The sequence below is a fragment of the Peromyscus leucopus genome, chromosome 13 (genome assembly GCF_004664715.2).
Source record: "Peromyscus leucopus breed LL Stock chromosome 13, UCI_PerLeu_2.1, whole genome shotgun sequence".
NCBI lineage: Eukaryota > Metazoa > Chordata > Mammalia > Rodentia > Cricetidae > Peromyscus > Peromyscus leucopus.
Window position 1 is genome coordinate 24,741,081 of NC_051074.1, and position 24,733 is coordinate 24,765,813.

The 24,733-nt window shown below is 40.9% G+C and overlaps 1 protein-coding gene across 1 annotated transcript in view; it reads left to right on the plus strand.

Annotated features, from left to right (window-relative positions):
• L3mbtl4 (L3MBTL histone methyl-lysine binding protein 4) overlaps positions 1-24,733 on the plus strand; it is a 200,255-nt gene that overhangs the window by 165,773 nt on the left and 9,749 nt on the right. The window contains exon 12 of the mRNA XM_028885131.2: positions 22,625-22,798. Coding sequence (XP_028740964.1) covers positions 22,625-22,798 — 174 coding nt within the window. The remainder of the gene's footprint in view (positions 1-22,624; positions 22,799-24,733) is intronic.

The following is a 24,733-nucleotide window of genomic DNA, read 5'->3' on the forward strand; positions in this document are numbered from 1 at the left end:
GTGTGTGTGTGTGCTTGTGTGTCTACACAACTCAAGAAAATTAGGTTTTAGCCTTGTAAAGGAAGTAAGCGTCTATACCTGTTAAATGAACATTTTCTCTCAATTAAAATGAATTTAGGACACAAATTCTGCATCATCTCATTTATATGGGAGATCTAAAATCATGAGCTTATATAACCAGGATGCTGTTTTCAGAATGCTTATAGAATGGAGATTCCCAGGTGCTAGACATGGGCACAGGGTCGAGGACATGTTGGCCAAAGTGTATGCAATTTCAATTAAGAAATAACATCCAGGGGCTGGCAAGATAGTGCTGAGCTAAAGAATGCTGGCTGTTCTTGCAGAAGACCTGGGTTCAGTTGCCAGCACTGACATGGTAACTCACAACCATCTGTAACTAAACTTCCATGGGATCCAATGCCCTCTTCTAGCCCCTGCAGGCACCAGACACACACATGCTGCACAGGCATACACATAGACAAATAATCACACACATAAAATTAAGTCAGTCTTGAAGAGCAACTGCAGGAGTTCTGCTACACAACCTGGCAGTAACAGTTAATAATGAACACTTTTGGTGAACGTTTCTAGCAAAGTAGCAAAGTAGTTTTAAATACTCTTAAGGTAAAATGTAAGCACGTTCAGTAAAGGAATAAGCACTTACTGTCTATACCTATTTCATAGCATCATATTAGCATGTTAAACGTACATATATATGGATATATTTTACATGTCAATCAATAAATAAATGTACTTAAGGGCCTACAAAAATGAGCAGATGCTTAGTCACTCAGACTGTAAAGACACTGAGCAGAGGACCCTTGTAACTGTCACTTTCTTGTCTCCTGTGTCTCCTTTCTCCAGTTCTGGTTTCCTCTTGTGGACTCTCTACCCCAGTGGCAATGAGAGACCCTCTGCTCTAGACTTTCAATACATAAGTAATATGGAGGACTGAAACGGAGCTTTTAGCAAAACAGCATGGCCAGGTATAAGGTTGGCCTAGGGACTAGCACGTTTAAAAACATAATGTGCTTGTTTTGTGAAGCCTTAGTTCACATTTATTAACACAGCTCTGCTGCTATATAATTCATGTAATTCGTGCACTTAAAGAGGACAATTCAGTGGTTTTGAATGAATTCTCAGCTAGGCAAATGCCAGCACAGTCAATTTGGAGCATTTTCTTCAGTGTTATTTCTCTCTTTTCTGTTTTAACCACTCCAGCTTCTTTTTTCAAAGCCAATTCCCTTTTCATTATCCTCTTCTTCCATTCCCTGCTTGCCTCTCAGACACACTGACAAGCAGTCTGATTTCTGTTTATTGCTGAGTTATAGAGGGAAGGGAGGGTTGGAGATACAGAAAGGATGAAAGGAAAGAGAAGGCAGGAGATGAATGGGAGTACTGTTTCCCATGGGCTTGACAGCATCAAGGGGGCCCAGGAGCATCACAGAAATGAAAGGACTGGAAACACACCTTCCCAGTACTTCCCTCTTCACCTCCTCACTACCAATGTTTGCTGTTCTCTGAGAGAAAATGCATGGGCTGAATAGTGATGCTTATCCATTGATATTAGCAACCATGTCCTCTCTATCACATGTGTGCACACACACATATACATATGTTCCACACATACTTATGGACATATATGTGCATATACACACTGTACCACACACCACACAAAGCTTGAAGAAACAATGAAAATCTCTCATTTTTAAGAGAGTTGACCAGCAACCACAGCTTGTAAGGGCTGTGTCTGAGTTTTCTGGATTTCACTTGGGTGCATTCTGTGTATGTTTTCACACAAAACTTTGTTAAACCTAGAGATTCGCAAAGTTCAACAGAATTCTGTAAAGATCTGACTCCAAAACATCTCTTAAGTGTTAGTGATAAGTTTGTTTACAGGGGAGTTTGGGACCCGTTCAAGTTCTCAGAAGGGCAGGGGACATGGAAAGCTGCTGTGTCAATCATAGGAACGTCACTTAGGCTAAGGTTTTTGGAGTTGACAGTCTCAGAAACTCGAAATCCAAACCTGGGTCCATGGTGGTGACAAGGATTACTTCCATTACAGATACACTTGCATAATATGTCCACACAGAGTGGAAAGAAATGGAAAAAAAACATTGGTGGTTTGTAACAAGCAGAATGCTGTCCTTTCTTCTAACAATCTATACCAGGAATTCTATAATTTAAAATGTAGATGGCATAATTCACTTTAAATATAAATTCCATTTTCTAATTTGCAAGCTAAAATGAAGAGAAATAAAATCTTGGGTTGGTCCAAAGGTAGCAGAGTTCCCAATAACGTTTGTGGACTAAGTCAGTGAGTGAATTTTACAGAGAATACAGAGTAGAAATGAAAGCCCATAGATAACACTTTTTTTTTTATAAAGAGTGCACTATCAAGTTGATGCAGGGTTGATGAATAAATTGAGGTTTAATCAAGCAAAGAGAAAGCTTAGATTACCCTCTGCCTTAATGAGACAGCAACTGTCCACACCCACAGGGTGGGGTCTTGGGCTAGGCTCCTGCCAGGAGTCAAATGTTGCATCAGAGTAACCCAGCAGTGACTACAGGGATAGTGACCATTCATCAGAGTGGATCCTATGTGATCTGGTCATCAGGAAACCATTTTCAGAGCCAAAAAGAATGCTGGTTTACCTCCACTGAAGCAACAACCATGCTTTAAACTCGCCCAATACTCATCTATAAGGACTCACATTTCTTGAAAGACTCAATACCAGGAAAAAGCAGAAAGTTGGGGGGTCAAATGGGGAGAGCAGTAGAAGGAGGAAGGGCTTTCTTAGAGAAGCCCAGGCATCTGCCACCCTGTGCTGTGTGACTTGTCACCAAGGCTGGACTGTCAGTCAGGGACCCTGCCTGTGAGATCCCACTCTGTCCAATCTACACTAGCAATGCAGGGACCTGTATAAGGTGAACTATTGCAGGCCTGTTGCTATTTTCTCAGATGGTAAAGTTTACATAAGCAGAAAGGTTCCATAGCCTGCTTATCCAGACTGATTTACCGACAAAGCCCACAGCTGGAGGGCATCCAGGGCAGCTGGTTTTGTACCAGTGTTTTAAAAAGGATATCTGAGTCACTGTTCTATTGTGATAAGACACCATGACCAAGGCAACTTATAGAAGAGCGTTTATTGGGGGCTTACAGTTTCTGAGGGTGAGTCCATGTCCATCATAGTGAGGAGTATGACAGCATGCAAGGAGAGACATGGTACTGGAGCAGGAGCTGAGAGCTTACATTCTGATTTGCAAGTAGGAGTCAGGAAAAGACACAGACAGCAAACTAGAAATGGCAAGGGCTTTTGAAACCTCAAAGTCCACCCCCAGTGACACACCTTCTCCAACAAGGCCATGCATCCCAAACAGTTCCACTACCTGGGGACCAAGCATTCAAACATAAGTCAGTGGGGGTTGTTCTCATTCAAACCACCAAAGATGGTAACTGACAATATGAAACATGAAAGAAAATCTTTTTGATGATCTTTCCTAAGTGCCACATACAAGTTCCTCTTCTTTCCTTGAGTTTACCCCCAGCCACACAAGGCTGTTTTTATTTTATTTTATTTGTTGTTGTTGTTTTAATTTTTAATTTATTTTTTTAAAATTTATTTTACATACCAACCACAGTTTTCCCTCCCTCCTTTACTCTCAATCCCTCCCCTACCTTCTTTCTACCTTCATCCCCATCCCCTCCTCAGAAAGGGTAAAGTCTCCCATGGGAGTCAACAAAGTATGGCATATCAAGTTGAGGCAGAACCAAGCTCCTTCTCCCTGCATCAAGGCTGAGCAAGGCATCCCACCATAGGGAATAGATTAAAAAAAAAAAAAAAGCCAGCCCATGCACCAGAGACAGATTCTGGTCCCACTGCTAGAGGAGGACAAGCAGACCAAGCCACACAACTGTCATCCACTACAGAGGGCCTCGGTTGGTCCCATGCAGGCTCCAAGCTGCTGTCAGTCTAGAGTCCATGAGCTCCCACAAGCTCAGGTCAGCAATCTCTGTGGGTCTCCCGTCGTGATCTTGGTGTCCCTTGCTCATATAATCCATACTTTCTCTCTTCAACTGGACTCCTGGAACTCAGTCAAATGCTTGGCTGTGGATCTCTGTATCTGCTTTCATCAGTTACTGGATGAAGGTTCTATGATAACAATTAGGGTAGTCCCAGTCTGATTACAGGAGAAAGCCTGTTCAGGCACCCTCTAAGAGTCTTAGTTGAGGTCATTCTTATGTATTCCTGGGAGTTTCCCAATCACCTTACAGTACTAGCTAACACTGAAGCAGTGTGCTTACATCAAATAAGAATCCACACCTGTGCTGCAGTTAGAGACTGTGGTAGTTCAACTGAGAATGGTTCCCATAGGCTCACATATTATGATCTTTGGTCCCTAGTTGGTGGAGCTGCTTGGGAAGGATTAGGAGGTGTGGTCTTGCTGGAGGAGGTGTGTCACTTAAAATGGGCTTTGAGGCTTCAAAACCCCACACCATTCCCAGTTAGCTTTCTGTCTTGTGGTTGCTACCTCAACAAGTAAGCTCTTAGCTACTGCTCCAACACCATGCCTGCCTGCCTGCTACCATTCTCCTCCCACCATGATGCTCATGGACTAACCCTCAGAAACTCTAAGCAAGCCTCTATTAACTATTAAACATTTTCCTATATAAGGTTCTTTGGTCATGGTGTCTCTTCACAGCAATAGACAAGAAACTAGGACTGAGATTATGGGCGATGTTCCTGTTCTGAGCATCTACCTACTCCAACCAAAAGAGAACAGAATTCCAGAGGAGATTATGAGTAAACAGAGGATGGGGGTACTCTCTCACACCACACACCCTCCCTTGTGGTATGTCTGGAATCCTTGCAGCATCTCAGTGATGAATTCCATTGCTCAACAAAATATGACACCTGGACAGAGTTAAAGAAATGAAATGGTAAAGATATTTGGGATATAATAATTGAGTACATGAAATGTGAAGGGGTATTGGTCTGTGCAGACTGAAATATGGAGCAGAGCGAGTACCATCTACTTTAACTGTAGGTGTCTGCTGGTGGCCCCAACAATCTTCATCACGCCACACTTCTTTACCTCTGCCCACCTGTAGAGTGAGTTCAATTATTCTGTTTTCCCTGTCTTTCAAAGTGTTAAAAGCAACACATATTCTTAGCCCAAGATAGCCTCTCTGCCTTACCCACCTTTATCTTTATACTCAATGGGTTTCTATGACATTGTTTTCTTTAAGAACCTCCAGAGTTAGTAAACTCCATGTGCCAGCGGTTGTTTTTCCAGAATGTGTGTCAAAACCAACCCTTCCTTCTGTTTTTGGCCAGATTTTCCTATCATCCATCTGTGTCCTGCTGTGCCCTTTCCAATTCTTCTCACAGCTGGGGCTTCCAAGACAGGCTTCCCGAATGTTGTCATTTTCTCAAATTTCCCAAGTCAAGGACTCATAGTCTGTTGTACTCTGACCTGGACATTTAGTCCCTTACCTCAGCCTTTGCTTGCTTCTGGCCCCTTGGCCCATTGGAGAACCACTTCCAGCCTCTTCCAAAGTTTCTCCTTTGAAACAATTTGAGTCCAGTTCTGTTTCAGGAATCTGACCTTGTGTCTTTCTTGGCACAGACATAAGACATAGCAGCAGCAGCCACAAAAACAATTTTATGAGCCTTGTTCCTCAGCTACATTTTCTTTGCTCAATTAAACAATGCATATTGTGGGCTATGTACTTACAGAACTTTGTTCCCTATTAAATGTTTACTACATGTATTTTCCTATTTTATTGATTCTATGACTCTTGAATATAGAATGTACCATGCATAGTAGTAATGAACCACAATAGTATTTATTTATACATCCTTTAGTATTTATTATTTTTTAATTTGCTTGAGGCCTGGTCTCTCTCTATATGTTGTCCAGATTAGCCATAATCTTGTGAGTCACTTGCCTCAGTCTACCAAGTTCTGAGATTATAGGAGAGTGCTGCCACATGTAACATCTTTACTATTTCTAATGCATTTCTTTTTTCACTGTGGAAGTCAAAGACCTATAAAATGTTTGGTCTTTGTCATACTGTATTACTCCATACCATAGCCCAGTGCCATGCACATGGTATCATTCCACAATACATGTGATTGAAAACCTTATTGTCTCTTGATCCTAGAATCAACTAAACTAGAGCACTCTGAATGCGTTTAATGTCATGTTGGGTAAATTAATGTACTTGGCTGTTGTAGATGCAACCTCAGTGTATGTGCATATATGAGATGTGTAAGTTCTCATTTTAAAACATGGTGTCAGGAAGTTTTGAAATCGTTTTTTCTGGCAGAAAGCCAAGACTTTTTTGATCTCTTTTTTTTTCCTGTGGCTTATACATTATGGCTTTTCCCAATAAAAAAAATTATCCAGATGGCCAGTTCTTCACATTGCATTTCGCTCCATACAGAGAATGTGTCTGTTTCTAAAGCACCCCCTCTCTACCACGTGTTCTATTCTTGAGGCATCTCCACATTTGAGAATGAAAAACTTAAAACCTGAAACAGCTGAAGTTCCCTAAGAGTATCCTAATTATCCTACTCATTCTAAACAGTACCCAAGACATCTAGGAATACATCGGTGTATCACTTACTATTCAACAAGGCACCTACTATGTGGGAAGCACTCTAGCAGGTGTTTCTTCATTTTTATTTTCTTGTGTATCTGGGAAAATGTCTTTCCCAGGAAACAGTGTGATATATTTCTTAAAACCCAGTCCCTGGCATCAAGGTACCAGCACTTACATCCTGTCTGTATAATTCCCCAACTATGTGGCCTTCAATGATGAAAGTCCCCTGTGCTTCATGCTTGGCCTCTGCCAAATGGACAATGAAGACAGATCTCCTTTCCATTTCTTTTTCTTTTCTTTTGAGACATAATCCCATCCTGTAGCCCAGGCTTGCCTGAAACTCACTATGTAACATAGGTTAGCCTTAAACTGACAGCGATCCCCCTGCCTCAGCTTCCCAAGTGCTGGCATTACAGGTGTCAACCACCATGTCCTACTTGTCATTTTTCCCTCCCTTTCTTCTTTCTTGAGGTACTGGGTATTGAACCTAGGAACTCAGGAATGCAAGGCAAGTATTATATCACTGAACTAAACCTATATTATGGCTTCCAGTTTAGTGTCTTTATGGGATTCCTGAGTATGTGAATGAGTGGGTCTCTGTTTCCTGTCTTTCTTGGTTTTTTTTCCTTCTGTTTATCTGTTTTGTCCAATTCCAGTGTGTTAGTTTTCATTTCATCTTATTATATTTTAGCTTATTATTATCCTTTAGAGGCCTGTTTGTTTTCTAATGAGAGACAGATGGGGTGTGGATCCAGATGGGTGGAGAGGTGGGAAGGAACTGGAAAGAATAGAGGGAGAAGAAACTGTAATTGGGATATATTATGTGAGGAAAAAAATGTTCAATTTTCAATAAAAGGAAGAAAAGAGAGACAGATCTTACATGGGGCTATTGTGAGAATGAACCAGGATGAATTAATTTAGAAAGAACTTCAATGAGGTTGTGGTACATAGAAATACTATGGAAGTGTAACCTCTTTAACATTAGATGAATCAAGCTTTATTTTAATATCATTTCCTTTAATTTTAAGAATGATTTTATAAAGTTAATAGAAATAAAAACATACAAATACATACTTTAATATAAATTGATAGTCTTTATAAAACACAATCATGTGTGATTAATAGCAAGTAGTTTATTTAAATAACATTTTAGAATAGTTTATTATAGAAAAAGTAATATTGATAACATTCTCTTAAAAATAGGTATTTATCATTATAAGAATTTATATTGATAAGCCAACTATGTATTATCACAGAGTGTATTTTTTTTCTTAAAGGTGTTGTTAAATATCTCCCTTCAAGATTTAATGAAAGATTTCTAATTAGCCTCTTATTGCTAATAAGGACAATATTGCTTTATACATATTAGATTTCAGGACACATTTGCCTTTTGGCATGTTAACTAATTTAGAAACAATGTAATCGACAATCAGATTCTTTAAATGGAATAGGCCTCTACGTATTAAACTTTCAAATGCACTTTTCCTTCATAGGAAAATTTTACTTGTGGTAAAATTTTAAGCATATGACATAATGCTGTTTACTAGAGGCATACTAGATAGATAGAAATCACTCTCTTATGTAATTGAGGATTTATCCTATTGAGAAGCAGCTTTTCTGTTTCCTCTTCCGCCAGTTACTGCCAATCACCATTCAGCTCTCTGCTTATACCACACGGAGGAGGCCTCATGCAGTTTCTCCTCTTGAGCAATTGGCTTCTTTCTCTTAGCCTTCTGTTCTCCACGTTCATCCATCCTGCCCCATTTGTCAGGCTCTCCTTCATTTGAAAGTGATAGAATTTTAAAAAGAATTAAAATTTTTAAAAGGTTATAGAAGTTTCAGATGCAAGTGTGTGTGGGAGGACAACAAGTGGAGTAATATGTTTTGATTGTGGGTGGTGGTCAGTCTATAGGATGTTTGAGCTCTAAAGTGAAGATCCCAGTGTAAGCTTTTGGTAGTTCCACAAGGCTTGCAGCCAATGGCTTGTGAAGCTGATGGGGAAGCAAGTCAGCAGGACCTCCACAAACCCTCTTGAGTTTGTGAGTCTCTGGGGACACTTATCTTAGGCAAGTGAAGGATGAGTTGGTTTCTTTTTTCTTTTCTTCGGCACCCAAATAGTATACCTAGTCTTAGTACATAGGTTTGCCAAGATAATTGTGAATAGTATCATTTAGCCCACAGGTGAGGTATATATTACTGAAATGAAAACACCCTCATGCATTCCTAATAGTAACAATTTAATTTAAATTTGATCATGTTGAATTTAAAGTCTTACAACAGATGGGATTATTTCATTAGGCTCCATTGCAAAAATGTATACATTTAATTTACAGATAATTTTTTAAAAATCATGCCTGAAGCATTTTTGAGCTAGATAATTACCAAGTTCTTTCTGTTCTTTTTGAACTACTGTTCCAGAAACACAGTTTCTCCTCCAGGTGATAGTCTATCTTTAAATTCTCATGTTCATAATATAATTTAAACAAAAAAATGAAAAGGAGGAAATATTTTTTTCAAAAATATTTTTGAAAGAAACAATGTATTTGAAGCCAGGGTAGTCCAATAAAACTTTATTTGCAAATTGAACTATAAAAAATTGCTTTGATATGATCACACCTCTTAACTAAAATACTATGATTAGAAGGACAAAACCAACTTGTATATTACAACAAATATGTTCCTTATAATAACAGAAATGCAAAATTATTGCCATAATTGCTTTGATTGAATTAATAATGTAACATGCTAATCACTTCATTTGTTTAATTTCCTGCTTAATGTTTGCTATGTAGCTGGGGTTCTGGTAGAATATTTTTAAACCACAGATTTTATTTATCAGATCATCTCCCTGAATAAATTACACAAATTGCTTATTCAGTACATTAAGCTGATTGCAGCGTAAATTCTCCAAAGGCCATTAGTGTGGGTATTTAGTATACCATCTCACTCCTTAAGACCAATTTACACCTTAGAAGTTTCTAGTAAACCATACCCTGATACTCTAAAGGAATATCTGCTCTGCATCTCCCTCTCCATTCCCCCTCTCCACACATGCCACTCTTCACTGTAGGTGTATTTCTTCCCTGTCTGGTTTACTGAACATATTACCTACAACAGAACTCAGAAAACAGTTTGGTACAAGCTCAATTAAAGTGTATCTCCTAAAGCAATTAAATGCTGCGTCTTGAGTTTGACTCTTTGATATTAGAACAGACATTAATGAAATGACTAAGCTCCAAGCGACCATGAAAAAGAAGTAAATAGAGACTGAACTTAACGTCCTTCTCTTTCTGTGTACACCAGCTTAAAAGTTCATTTTCTTGCTTGCACTATAGCCTTTATGGGTTTCAAACTTATGAATATTTCTAAAAATCACATCAGGAGCTCATTGAGCTGAATTGTGACAGGAAACCCTCTTCCTGAGGGGGCAACTGGTCCTCCAGTTCTGCAGATGAGCCTCCGCTGTTTCATCAGGGTCAATACAGATGCCAGAAAGTGAAAAAGGTTCACCATTCCTAAATGACAGAGATCATTCCTTGGAGGCAGCTATCTAGAACGGCTAGATCAGCAGATCTCAACCTGTGGGGCACGACACCTGACCTTTTCATAGGGGTCATCTAAGACCATTGGAAAACACAGATGTTTACCCTATGATTCATAAAAGTAGCAAAATTACAGTTATGAGGTAGCAACGAAAATAATGTTACGGTCATGGGTCATCACAACCTGAGGAACTGTATTCAAGGGTTGCAGCATTAGGAAGGTTGAGAGCCACTGGGCTAGACAGAGGAATTGCAAAGAGGGTAACAAACATGGGCTGAGTTTGGAGACACTGATGAAGAGACTGAGATGAGAGAGAGGACATGTTCTTGCTGTTGAGACAGTAGATTCTCATTCTTCAGCATTGTGTTGGGATAATGCCTCTCATTAGTCGAGGGATAGGAGTAAATATGTAAAGTGTCCCATCCCAAGTCTATGCTATGTGTACTGAGGTGCTGAGTGGTAGACTGCTTGGAGTTAATGAGTTCACACCTATGGCTTCTGATTTGCAGAAAAGTTATTCCATTGAAGAAGATCAGTAGTTCCAGCAACAGCATAGTGACACTCACACTCATGAAAGTTGGAAAGGCTGTCAAGTTTGGAGAGCAGAGATCATTTTGAAGTGACTAGAGCTTGGTTTTGAGGGTAATGAAGATGCAAATGGCTGGTAAGGAGGTGTGCTCCAGGGGTCATTGAATGCAGTGTGAAAATGTTGCTGCTTGGGTCTAAGAGTGCTGTCTTAGTGACTTTTTGTTGCAGTGATGAACAGCATGACTAAAAGCAACTTGATGGGGGAAGACTTATTTTCATCTTACAACCCCAAGGTCACACACTGTCACTGAAGAAAGTCAGGGCAGGGACTCAAGGAAGAAACCAGGAGGCAGGAACTGAAGCAAAGGTCTTGGAGGAATGTGGCTTTCTAGTTTACCTGCCCTGTCTCATGCCCATCCAGCATTCTTACATAGCCCAAGAACATTTGCCCAGGGATGACACCACCTGCAGTGGGCTGGCAACTCTTACATCAATTAGTAGTCAGAAAAAAATGTCACAGACATGAGCACCAGCTGATCTGGTTGAAGCAATGCTTTCGTTGAGACCCCCTCTCAAGTATGTCAAGTTGACAACCCGGGTTAGACATCACAAGGGAGCCGTGGGAAGGACAGGAAGAATGGCCCTGTCTTTCTCAGATGCACTGTAAAAACTGAATTCCTCTTGTCAGCAGCAATTATAGTAGGGTGAGTTACAGCTGGAAAGAAATTTCATTTATTGGAGGCACGTATGCAATATATTCTGTGCTGAACTCTCTATGTAGATTGACACCATGCTCTGGAATCTAGTCTTCATGTTACATACGAGCAAACCATGTACTAGAAGACTTGGGTAGAAGCAGGAATGAAACTCACTCCAGTCTGTCCCAAAAGCCTCTTGCTATTTCAGTATTCCCAGAGTGCTTTAGTGGAGTGACTTCTTACTTTTGAAAAAAAAAAATACAGAGAGGGTCACAGTCCAGGAGGCATCCTCAATAAATTTCCTCAATGTTAAAAATAACATTAGGGGAATTCTGCTCCTCCACATACCCTGTCACCATGATGCTATGCCTCTCCAAAGACTTGGAAATGATGGAGCTACCCATGATGGACTGAACTCTTTGGATCCATGAGTTAAAATAATCCTCCTTTAAGTGACTTTGTCAGGTGTTCTGGTCAAAGTAATGAAAAATGTAACTAATACAGGGGCCGATGTTGTCTTCCATTCCTGGTGACATTAATTCATCTTTATATACAAGATGTCGGCAGAGATCAAATGGGAACCCATGGGTTAGTTTCCAATCCAGCTGTCTGTCTTCATCTATGTGGGGTGGTGTCAGAGGAGGCCTATGGATAGCCAGAATTCTTACTGGGGAAATAGAAGACAAAAGAAGTGTCCAAATGGGTCTCAACAATACAGTAACTACTTCATGTTGACCAAATAATCGACAAAGCAATGTACAAGTAGAGATTTGTTTGCCTCATAGTTCTGGAGTTTTCAGTCTGTATTCCTTGGCTTTGTCAAATCTAGGCTTATAGTGGTGCAGATCTTCAGAATGAATGGCAGAACATGTAACACTTCACGTTGCAGATAGACTCTGCCAGAGGAAGTGAAGGCTAGAGGTGTTTGGGGTAAGGTGTGGCTTCCCAGGACCATGATGCTCCCAGTGACCCTCTTCTAGGTAGGGTCTATCTCCTAAAGTTCTGAGAACTTCCAAAACAGCTATACAATGTGGTAGATAACTCTACAGTACTTTAGCTTTAGAACAAAATCTTAAAATTGAAAACTCTTGACTGTTTGATTTCTACTTAAAATTACAAAGACTTAACTCATACATTTTTTTCAAATAAGCCCTGGCTACTATGATCATTTTATAGATGTGAAAATAAAAAGCAAAAAGGTAGAGGAACTTGTGGAAAGTTTAACGGTGAGTAATTTTAATATTGTTTCTCTAATGCTTTGGCCCATGCCTTTGGTCACCCTGTTGGACCAATTATAATGCTTAATTCAATTTGTAACTCTCATGTAGCTTCCTAATTGGCCATTTTCATGAGTTTATAAGATCTTGGAGGATTGTACAGGAAATTTTAAGAACCAAGAGCCTTACATTCAACTCTTTAAGTTCTGTAAGTATTTAGATTTCTTTTGAACTCCAGTAATAGAACTTTTATAATGGTCATAATTTTTTTGCTGTGTGTGCAGGAAATTATCTGATGTTTGAAATAACAGCTGTGTAATGGATGAGAGTTGGCTGTATTGTTTTGGGAACTATTTTAAAGCTATTGAATTTAAAGAAAACTGACAAATTTGATACTCCAAATAGATAGATATCAAATAATATATAAATCTGTTGCTGGAGAACTTCTCTCCAGGTTCCCCAAGCTCCGCAGTCCCGCAGTCCACTTATAAAATAATCACTTAGACGCTTATATCACTTATAAACTGTATGGCCGTGGCAGGCTTCTTGCTAACTGTTCTTTTATCTTAAATTAACCCATTTTTATAAATCTATACCTTGCCACATGGCTGGTGGCTTACCAGAGTCTTTACATGCTCTTGTCCTGGCAGTGGCTGCAGTGTCTCCCTCCTCCACCTTCCGCTTCCCAGAATTCTCCTCTCTCCTTGTCCCACCTACTTCATGCCTGGCAACCTACTTCCTGCCTGGTCACTGGCCATCAGTGTTTTATATAGAGCAATATCCACAGCACTTCCCCTTTTTTTCTTTTTTTAAAAAGGAAGGTTTTAACATGGTAAAATTACATATAACAAAACAATTACCGAGCAAGAATTATAGTTACAATATTAAAGAAGATGTCCTATCTATCTTATATTTGTGAGTTTAAGGTTTTATATCTAACTTATCTTTTATCATAACTGAGGAAATTACAACTATCTAGTTTTCAACCATATCAAAGACCTGAGAAGGAACATAATGGTACCTGAGAAATGGTAGATGGATGTAAGCAACTTTCAGGAATCTTGCAAAAGTAGACCAAGACAGCTGGCAGCCTGGACAGTCACCTAATGTTTCTCAGCATTGTTGGTGCATTTAAATTGGCTACAGGCCTAGAGTATCTGACAGACCATTTTTAGAAGCAGGAATTCTGAGAGACCATCTTACCCTGTCTTGGCAGAGTACAGTGGTCGCTTTCCTTGTGTCCTGCTTGTCCAGAAAGGACAGCATTGCATTTGTACTGTCAGCCATCAAGGCAAGGGCAGTTCTTTGCCCAGTAGGCCATTTTGTGCCAAAAAGACAAACTTCCAAATGGAAATGTCTTAGAAGTCCAACATTCTCTCGGGATCAATTGGTACAGCCAGGAGCAATTGTGTCTCACGTCAACAGAATTTTAAGTTATTTAAATGCCATATTCCCTAGGTCTATGAAGTGTTTGAAGATTACCTATCTATCTGAAATATATCTATGTATACCTAGAAGACTTAACTAACATGGCTACAAATATGATTATCATAAATGACTAATTATTAATCTATTTTTAATTATCCATTACAATTTTAAATGAGTTACATAAACATAATACTTCAAACAAGAATAGAAATATATATAGTATAACAAAATTAACTTCAAGTTTGTATCAATAAACTAAAATTTATACCAATGTAAAACATTTTAAACATAAACTAAAATCTATACCAAATGTAAAACATTTTAAACAAGTTGTTCTTTAAAAGTAGGTTCATTAATCTACCCTTTTATCTTATCATCTCTATATCCTCTTATATATCTATATCATATCCCCTTTTCTTTTTTAGAAAGAGATCACATTTATAATCAACCTGTTTTAAATAAAAATATTGTTTTTTTCTCTGTCCCACACCAGAGGGCTCTTCTGATTTGGGACACAAGAATCTCTTAACCATTTTTTTTTTAAGCAATATGTCTAGGTTTAGAGGGGGAGTGAGCCAATTCCACCTCTAAAGCCAGCTTGGTATATTTGGGAATTTGGGCGTAGCATCTCTTACTACTTCCTGCTGGAGGGGGCGCTGTATCTTATGGGGACGCAAAGAAAATTTTAGGCCTATGGGGTAGTCCGTGAGGCTGTATTGTGTGAGCCAGTTGCCTTGAAACCACTCTGGATGTTGGATCATCTGGGCCATGGTGTCATCGGAGACTTTTTAGGGGTCTTGGCTGGTGAAACCTCATGTATCTTAATCTGGAACAAATCCACAGCCTCTGGCTTTCTGTGGAAACAAAAGCAGAACCTCTCTTCCAAAGCAACATATCCTTAAATCCAAATTTTGAAGTCAAGGTACCTTTAAAATATACATATTGGTTTAATTGAACACATATATATTCACAGATTTATATATATACATGTGTATAATGTGTGTGTGTCTGTGTGTGTGTGTCTGAGTGTGTGTGTGTGTGTGTGTGTGTGTGTGTGTGTGAGAGAGAGAGAGAGAGAGAGAGAGAGAGAGAGAGAGAGAGAGAGGTGTTTTTCTATTTTGATGTGTGAGATTATGCCACATTTTCAGTGTTTAAAATCAGGTGATGATGCTTCCTAGTCTACAGTCAAATATGTATCATTTGTACCAACTCCCAGTCTTCCTAAAAGTAAAATCAGCAGCAATTAAGATCATATGTTAGCTTTTAAAAGTTTTATGGAGACTTGTATATCTATAACATAGTTTCAGTGATTTGTATTTCAATACATACCCTATCTTTGGCGCCATTTTTCTAAGAAGTCAATATATTCTTAAGGGAGAACAAGGATGTTTACTTACCAGCCTTATAACACCGGTAAGATTAGGCTACTTATATTAAAGGCAGTACATTCTGGAGAGAGGTAACTGTTTCTAATTTAAAAGCAAGGAGAACACATTGGGAAGTAGCATCAGAGGATAGTGTTACTTCATTACATCATCCATACAGCTGCTAGTGAACTCAGCCAGTGCCCACTGTCAGGTGAGGCTCATCTCCAGGACAAATGATAGCTCAGGCTCCAATTACCTCCTCCCTTCTAATCTCTGTTGGAGATCCCCTTTCTCTGCCAATTCTCAGAGACCCATTTTGTGATCTGATAGGGGCAGCTTCCCAGTGGCAAAAGCCCAGGCCCTCATACCTTCCAATCCATAAAAGGTGTCAAGTGAGGGTGCCTCTACATAGTGCCTGTAAAATCAAACCTCCCAGCTAGGGTGTGATTCTTCCCTGTTATCTCCCTCTAAGAGAAAAAAGAATGATATCATTTGGTAAACAAAGTGCTTCACTGAAATATCAAGCAGAGGTGGGTTCCTTGCATTTGGAGCAGAATGCTTTGAAATGCAGCTGCATGCCTGATTCCTAGGCTGGATGGGACCATTCCTGCATCTCCCTCCCTCATGGGAGCCACTTGCCAATTTCAGGCCACTCCACTTCTGAGGATGAGAGGAAAGGTTGTCAATGACCTGACACTTGTGCAATTCTGCTGACTGCCTGGGTTGTTATTTAGGCTTTGAAGGGCGGCACTCAGGGGCTGTGTCATGTTCACCATTTGCTGTCTATACTGCTCCCATTTCCTTTCCATGCTGTTATAAAAAGCAAAATAAATATTTGGGAAGGAGCTGGAACTTGATGCTGAGAGGTTGCTAAGGGGAGGGGGAGGTTGGCCTAGGAGCCTGGCGCCTCAGCCCTTCCTGGCCATCCTGAAGCAATTGCTGCACTCCACATGGGAGGTAAGTTGTGACAACTTATTTATGGCTCCTAGGGTCCCAACCCCCGATCTCCAGGACTTGACAGGGCATGGCTCATTATCTTTAGCGGAGTGACACTGTCAGAAATAGGAACCAAATTCACTAGGCAGTGAAGATGAAATCACGATTGCTCAAATGTCGCTGATACACAGTGATAATTCTTGGTTCTCAGAACCTGAGGTCTCTGAGCAGTCAGCGGAGTCCACAGTCGACAAACCGAAGCCAGAGGGCAAGAGTCCGAGATGCTAGTCAGGATCTCAGTTAGGAGGCAAAGGACACAATAGGATGTAATTCTGGGTTAGAAAGATAGGCAAGGTGGCATATGGGAAGTGAATCTGTGCTTCTTGGCTTGAGGTTAGGGGATAAGGACTGAGTCCTGGGGCGAGATTGCAAGGAAAGCTGGACCACAGTGTGCCACACCGGAGCACCCAGACTCTAGTTATGGCGGTGGCTGGACATGTTCAAATAAAGACCGACGCTGGTGCTGATGTAGGGGAACCAAGTCCTACTAGACTGATGAGGCTTCAGAACAGAAGAAGCACACAGATTCCAGGGTGCCAGAACGTGCTGCTGTTGCTGCTGCTGGACCTTGTGCCTGTAAAATCTGAGGATGGGGCTTGGCGAATCGCCTCTGGCCTCCTGTCATCAGGGTGGGACCTGGGAACAGGGAAACCACAGCAGCCCTCGGGATGAGATGTCCCTGATGAGACAGGAAGGAGGACAGAGGAGCAGAGGGGTCTTCTGGCCAGACACCAAAATGCAGGGATTCGGCATCCGCTGCCTGAGTCGCTTCCTCCCACACACTGACCTCATTGAGACGCAGAGGCAGAGCTAGCTGCCTTCAGAGTGCTGCTCTGAAGACTTGAGTGGTTTGTGTTTCCATTTACCTCCAGATGCTAAAATCTAGTCTTGCATATTCTCAACACAAATCCACCACATTTTATTGTAATCATTAATACCTCATAGTGTTGGCATTGTGAGTCACTAATGGTGTTTGCGACTGTTTCCTTTCATGGCGAGGTAAAAGGGATCTGTCAAAAGAATAAACTCCCTTGCTTGCTTCAACTGTCTTTCAGCTTTATGCTTGCTTAGCTTACTCCCCCTATTCATTGGCTTGACTATTAAAGAGTCTGGCACTGACAGTGTTTTATGAAGGATTTGAGTGAGCCGTATGAAACTCCCGATGTCCACGTTTCAGTTTCCTGTGGGCCAGCCTAATAGATCACGATGTCTCTTCCCTTCCCTGCAAACAACAGTTCCTCTGTGAATTAAGGAGGAGCACGATGTGGTCAGCTCCATCAGAAGAGGCAACATTCCTGCTGCCTGTGAGTCTCCTCAGCCAGCCAGTCTGCTCTCTGTCCCCACCCACAGTGACCTGGGATCTTATTATACTTCTCCATCATTCAGACAGTGCTGTTAGACCCTGAATACTGGAGGCTTAACTCAATGCAATTTCAACACAGGCCACTGAGGGTTTCTATTGCTGCGATTAAAACATCATGACCAAAAGCAACGTGGGGAGGAAAGGGTTTATTCAGCTTACAGTTCCCCAGCACAGTCCATCCCTGAAGGAAGTCAGGTCGGAACTCAAACAGGGCAGGAACCTGGAGGCAGGAGCTGATGCGGAGGCCATGGAAGGGTGCAGCTTACTGGCTTGCACCCCAAGATTTGCCCAGCCTAATTTTTATCTGCCCCAGGACCACCTACTCAGGGGTGCCACCACCCACAATAGGCTTCCCTGCCCACACACCACATCAATCAGTAATGTAGAAAATGCATATTAAGCTTGCCTGTAGGCCAATCTGGTGGGGGCACTGTTTTTTTTTTTTTCAATTGAGATCTTCTCAAATGACTCCAGCTTGTGTCAAGTTGACTTCAAGCTAGCCAGCACAGAAATTTTCTATACTGGCTATTTTTATTTCTGTTCTATTTTATTTCTATTTTTATTCCCTTTAGAGCAATATTTCCCCAATAGTTAGCTAAATCTAAAGATGCAGAGTTAGATTTCAAGGGGTTGATACGTCTTCAAGGACTGATTTTTTTCCATGTGACTAGGCTACAGAACCACGTGTGCTCTTACACACTTGCATGCCTATAGGGCAGCGGCTTGGGCTTGTGAGACGGGAGGCCACCGTCAGCATGCCATCTCTTCTATATGAACTGTTTTCTGCTGAGAATGCAGGCTATCAGTGTCACAATACAGACCCAGGCTCCCAGCATATTCGTAACCTTGCTTCTGAGGCTCGAAGTGCTGCAGACAATTAGATCCGAGAGCTCCATCTTCACACTTCTTTTGTGCTTTCTTTTCACCTTCCATCAGTACCTTAAATTCTTCACCAGGCTCTTCTGCAAAGTATGTTTTTGTCATTGAATATATTCTTGGGAACCTCACAGTCTATCATCGGGATCCAGGTCCTCACATGCCTTGCCTGGCTGAATCAGAAACTACTTCATTCTAGCCATGCTCCAGGGATTCCGTTTGGTTTTGAATTCCTAGTGGCCATGGAGTCAAAGAGGATGAGAATGCTGTCAGCACATAGGCAAATGCTGAATGACGCCAGGCACTGAATAGTGAAGGGGGTTCCAGGACAACAAATTTCTTCCAGTACAAGAAAGTACTGAACAAGAAAGCTCTGTGTTCGCTGTCTCTCCATGTCAGACCAATAAGCCAGAGAGGTAGGGTTGGGGTGGGGGCAACAACAGGTAACAAGAGTCACCTGAAGTTATTACAGGAGGTTAAAAATTAAATCAATTTATGGCCTTGATCATTAAAGCTTCAAATTGGTAGTCTGTGTCAGATGGGTGTTAATGATTCCAAGTAGCAGCTGTGTGTAGAAAAAGACTTCTCAGTCTCTCTTGTTAGTGTAAAATTTTCTAGCCTTTCTCTGCAGAAGGTGCTTTCTTAGATCTCCAACAGTGCAGCCTAACAGACATAACCTGCTCTACACTGCTGTAAATAGTGTTTCATCTCAGGCCACTCACCATGTTTTCCCAGCTATTGGGCAGGTCCCTGACCTAACACTGTGTGTATCCACACCTCCTATGTCTCTGCACAAAAATAATGTCATGATTTTTAAAAATCCTTTGAGCATTTTATACAGTATTTTTTTAAACTATACTCTATCCCACCCCTAACTCCTTCCAGATCCTTCCCCACTTCCCTACCCATCTGATTTCCTGTTCATGCCTGATACTGTCTGATCTATGCCAGGGGTTTCTCAATATGCCTTTATGAGATTTTTTTTCCACCTCTGCCCACCTTTGGGACTAATAATTTGGTAACCAGGGGACTTCCCAAGAAAGTGTAGAGAGTGGGCACATTGCTCATGTGATGTGAACCTGTTGCACTGTGAAAATGATGTATGTGGAACACCCACTACTGTGATGGCCTATGGTACACACCCAACAGACTTCTTGTTTTTATTATGAATTTTGTTTATTGGTATGAGTGTCTTAACTTCTTTACCAGATTTGTGTTCTCTACTGTGCTTAACCCCTAGCAATTAATTACTCATTTAGGGGATTCGCTACATTATTATGTATAGTATATTACTATAATCAATAACTGAAAGATGTATAGGCCAATAGACCAGCACTAATTTGTGTAATTTAACAATACCCACAAAAAGGGCATTCCTATCTGTGGCAGAGGTTGTTGGTCAACCATGATACTGTGATACTGACATAGTTCTCTCTTGTTACATTGGGCCAGGCTTGGGCCCTGGCTACTCCACTCCAATTCTAGAGACCAACTCTAGATAGAACTTGCCACTAAAGCCCTTCTGGAGTGCACATGCTTACAGACCCTTCTGGAAAACTCATTCTACGATAGACAGAGGGAAGTTGGCTTTGGTCCATGATGCAACTTTCATGTGTTCATGAAGAATTTCTTCTGTACAATATAAGCAGACATATAGTAAAGAGGAAGTGCATTCCTGAAAAAGCCAACTGTCTCTACATTGACATATTTGGCCATATACTCCTCTAGATGTCGCTTCTTCTAACAATGTGGTGATAATAGAAGCCACTGTCTAATGGATCTTGATATGAAACTGTGGAAATGTCTGTCTTACAGCGTGTGTGTGTGTGTGTGTGTGTGTGTGTGTGTGTGTGTGTGTATGCGCGCACACGCGCATGTGTGTTTCTCCATGGAAACTCTTCTGAGTTGGCTTGCTTCTCCCTCACTCCACCACTCCACTGTGGGAGACTCTGAGCCTGAGACAGGAAGCACCTTTCCTCACAGAGCATCTAGGCAATCTGTGGCATCCTCACTTGTACCACCCTGGTACTAGCTACTCTGCAGCTATCAACAGCAAATGTTTGAAGGTTTTTTTTTTTTTTTTTTTGAGGAAGGACCATGAACACAGACATGTGGAAGAGCCTGATTAGATGGATCATGTGCTCTAGCTGACCCCTCGACCAAAGCCAACATGCTCAGTTCAGGATTCCATTTGACAATGATAAGGAGCAAGAAGAACCCCAGGCCACTTGGGCTATGGTCTACTTAGCCACCTAGGAATGCAATCATCCTGAACTATCACAGAATAGCTCCCAGATCTGCTCCAGGGTAGCACAAAGAACACCTCAGAGTAGAGAGGGCTTAGGAAAAATTCTTATCTATCCAAGGGCCAGACTGTTTCTACCTGATGGGAAAATAAGGAAACACACACACTTTCTGATGGTAACACTCTCTTTTACTTCACCATATAACACTTTACACAGTTCCTTCACACTCTCATACAGCTCTTAACACAGTTTCCATACGTAGCAGCAGCTCTTTCACACAGCTTTCTCTCGTACTTCTACATCATTCATTCACTCTTTGCTCATTCACTCATTCATTCATTTTCTCACATTTCTCTCACCTTCTCTAACGCTTCTTCTTCTTCATCTCTCACTCAGCACACATACACTTCACTTACGTTCTCCATAGCTTCCTTCTCTACATTGCCTCTGCTCCTCCCATAGCCAAACTCTGGACAATTAATTATGTGTTACATTGTCAGGGGTCCGACTCAATCTCATAACACATGACGAATCACACAGTTTTTCTTAGACTAGGAAGGTTGCACTGATCAGCCAGTCATGCTGACCAGCCAATCATGCATGGCCAAGCATGTAGCCCTTTCCCAGACAGAGAATGACATTGAAATTCTGGACTTAAAATAATGGTAGCAGGCTGAACCTTGAGTCATCAGGGTACATGTAGAAAGAAAATTATTACAGGGAGTTATGTATATCAAAGTTGTTTCAGTTTTGACCTTGAATCATCAACAAACAACACCTGGGGTCTTGTCTTTATGTATTTTCTGCAGGGGCAGCTTAGTCTGTTTTGAATTTGTTCTGAAGTCTAAAATTAACTGTCTTTGTGACCGAGAATACTGTTACTTTCCTGCGTCAGTAAAGAACAATATTCTAATATTATTTCTATACCTCAGAATTATACAGCTTAAGCAGAAATCATCATCCTGACCATCCACAGATAAATGTGTGCCTGAAGATGTAAAACATACTACCAATGGGTTGTGGAAGGAACCCCATAGCTGTTCTTTTTAGGGAGGTATAGTGGTGTCACATGAGAAAATTACAGACAGAAAACAACCAGTTTCCATAGCCAGTGACCCTACGACCTTGCCAGGTGAGGCTCCCCAACAGGAAGTTATATATCTGGTGGGTCAACTTGTCAAACACTAGCTGTCACCTGCTATATACTCCCATATGACACTCAGCACCAAACAAGAATAGGAAGCTTGAGCAGAGAAAAGCAGCCATAGTGTTTCTGTACACATGACTGTTAAGCTCCCAAAGCCTGATGATTTCTGGGAGGGGCTGAGGTAGCTACCTTCAGCACTGATGGAACAAGTAGGTCAAAAGGGCTTGTCTACTAGAGAGCACAGCCTGAGGGAACCGGTATTTGGCATCCTCCTCACTGTTGCCTGGAGGCACATCTGGAGGCTAGTCTTCGGTTTGCAGGTTCCCAAAATTATAAATGCTGCATGTGCTAATGAATGTGTCTATGATAGTTTGCTGAATGGCCTCCAACTAGAGACTTTCTTCCTCAAAAGGTAATGTGGGAGGACTATACATTTGAGATGTATTTTCTGTTGCTGATGTACAATCTGTACATTCAGAGTTTGTCCACTCGAAAGAAGAAGGTCTCTCATTTTTAAATGTTAGATATATGTCTATTCTGACGACATTGTGCCCTGGTTTATCATGATAAACTAACAGCTATGCTTTCCTTTTTACACAAACTAGTGCTTTCGGATGCCCATACTCAGACATGAACTTGAAGAGGGAAGCGACACTTCAGGACCGCCTGAGAGACCAAACAAGGACAAATCTGGAATCAGAGTCTTCACATTCCAAATCAGAAAACCTCCGTGATTTGAATTTCAATGGAAAATGTGAAAAGATAAACAGTCAGTCCAGGTAAGAAACTTTGAAACCTTGAACCGGAAAGTCACCATATGGAATTCTAATAGAATGAATTTACTACTAGAATTAGTTCCCTACATTTCACCAAGGTAATTCTTCTGGATAATGTCGTATTTAGTACCTCACAGAGTTAACTTGTTCCTCCATCAAACTATTTGAATAGGTCTCTTTTCTGAATGTACAGAATGTCCGTAAGCAACAGAAAGTACATCTCAAATGTATAGTCCTAAAAAATTCCCTTTTCTCTTGCAAACATTTTTGTTCTCTGGACTCATTTCATTAGTGAAGTTTTTGGCTCGAGCTGAGAATTCATACCCCTGGAGCCACATTAAACGGTGCCCTTGGATTAGTTACTTGTCTGTCATCTTTAATTCACACATGCCTGGGATATGAGTTCTGACTCTCTTTACTTTCTAACCTAACTCAGCGGCGGCGGCGGCAACACGTTAACTTTCCTAAATATAAATTTACAGTTTTCTGTAGCACTTTTCATTTTTTATTTCTGTAGTTGTTTTCTGAGAAGCCTCAGATACAACCTTATTTGACTCTTTTTTTTTTTTAACTCAAGCAAGCAATCTAAATAATATCTTTTCTTCAGAGTACTCCATCCTCCCTGCTAGGGATTACAAACACAGAAAAGAACAAACGTAAGTGTGTCACTGGGAGTCAGACAAATACTGAGCTGAAGGAGGTTCTAGAGCAGAGTTTCTTAACTTGGGGTCGTGTCGAACAACCCTTCCAGGGGGGTTGCATATATATGTGTATATATATACATATATGTATATATGTATATACATATGAACATATGAATATATTATGACTCAGACTCATAATAGCAACAAAATTATAGTTATAAGGTAGTAAGGAAAATAATTTTATGGTTGGGAGTCATGACAAAATGAAGAACTGTATTAAAGGGTCACAGAATTAGGAAGGTTGAGAACCACCGTTCTAGAGAAAAGTGGTAACCAAGTGTTTTCCAAACCCCACTTTAGGCCATGAGACCCCACTTTATCATCTGTGATTGACAGAAGAGTCTATTCCTTGTCTCAAACTTCAGAATCACACTCTTTCTGGGATTTATCACATGGGTGGAGAACCCTTAGAACACCTTGGCCCATTCACACCCCAAGTTCCAGGGTTACGTATGTTCAGTGGAAGAACTGGGCTAAGTAGACACACTGTCATATGTGTGTGGCATGCTGGACTATAGATCTGTCCTATTTTCATACCAGTGGCTTAGAACATGTGGAGGACATTTCATTTTTGTTACATAGCTGTTTGGATTTCGATGGCTCAGCACACAACTGCAGCTCAGCCTCCTCTTCGTTGCATGGTTCCTCCGCATGCACACGCAGGCCTCTATTTTTGTAGCTGTGTCTTGCGTTTTTATTACCTACTGCACACCCACTCCTCTGTTGACACTTCACAGGGTCTGGTTGTTCTTTCTGCTTGTTCACACCCACACTGTTTACAACTCTGAGTAGTTGAGAGCATGTGTGTTCCTTCTTATTCTTGATGGAAGGAGGCTTTCCCCCTTCTTTTCTTTTTTAAACTATTTTCTCTGAGAACAAGGCTTATTTATTCTAAAGTCATAGAGACGAGTGCACTCATGTTCTTTATTTCTTTTTGCTACATTCCGCTGTGTTTTTCCCTAAGTGAAAGTTCAGCCGATCACTTCTGTAAATATTTTAGATTTTCATCTCCAAATGTCACAAATCACCGAGACTAAGCAGGTCTCTGAACTGCGTTTAGAAATTTTTGTATCATCTCAGAGGTTAGCTAAACCAATTTTCCCCAGCAAACATGGGATCTTATCACCCCATCTCAAACTTCTCATTACTATTTCTGAGGGGCTTCTCACTTAAGTATACCAGGTAGAATAGTTAGTACAGAGAGAAAGAACAGCTAATGACGCCATGCAAAAGT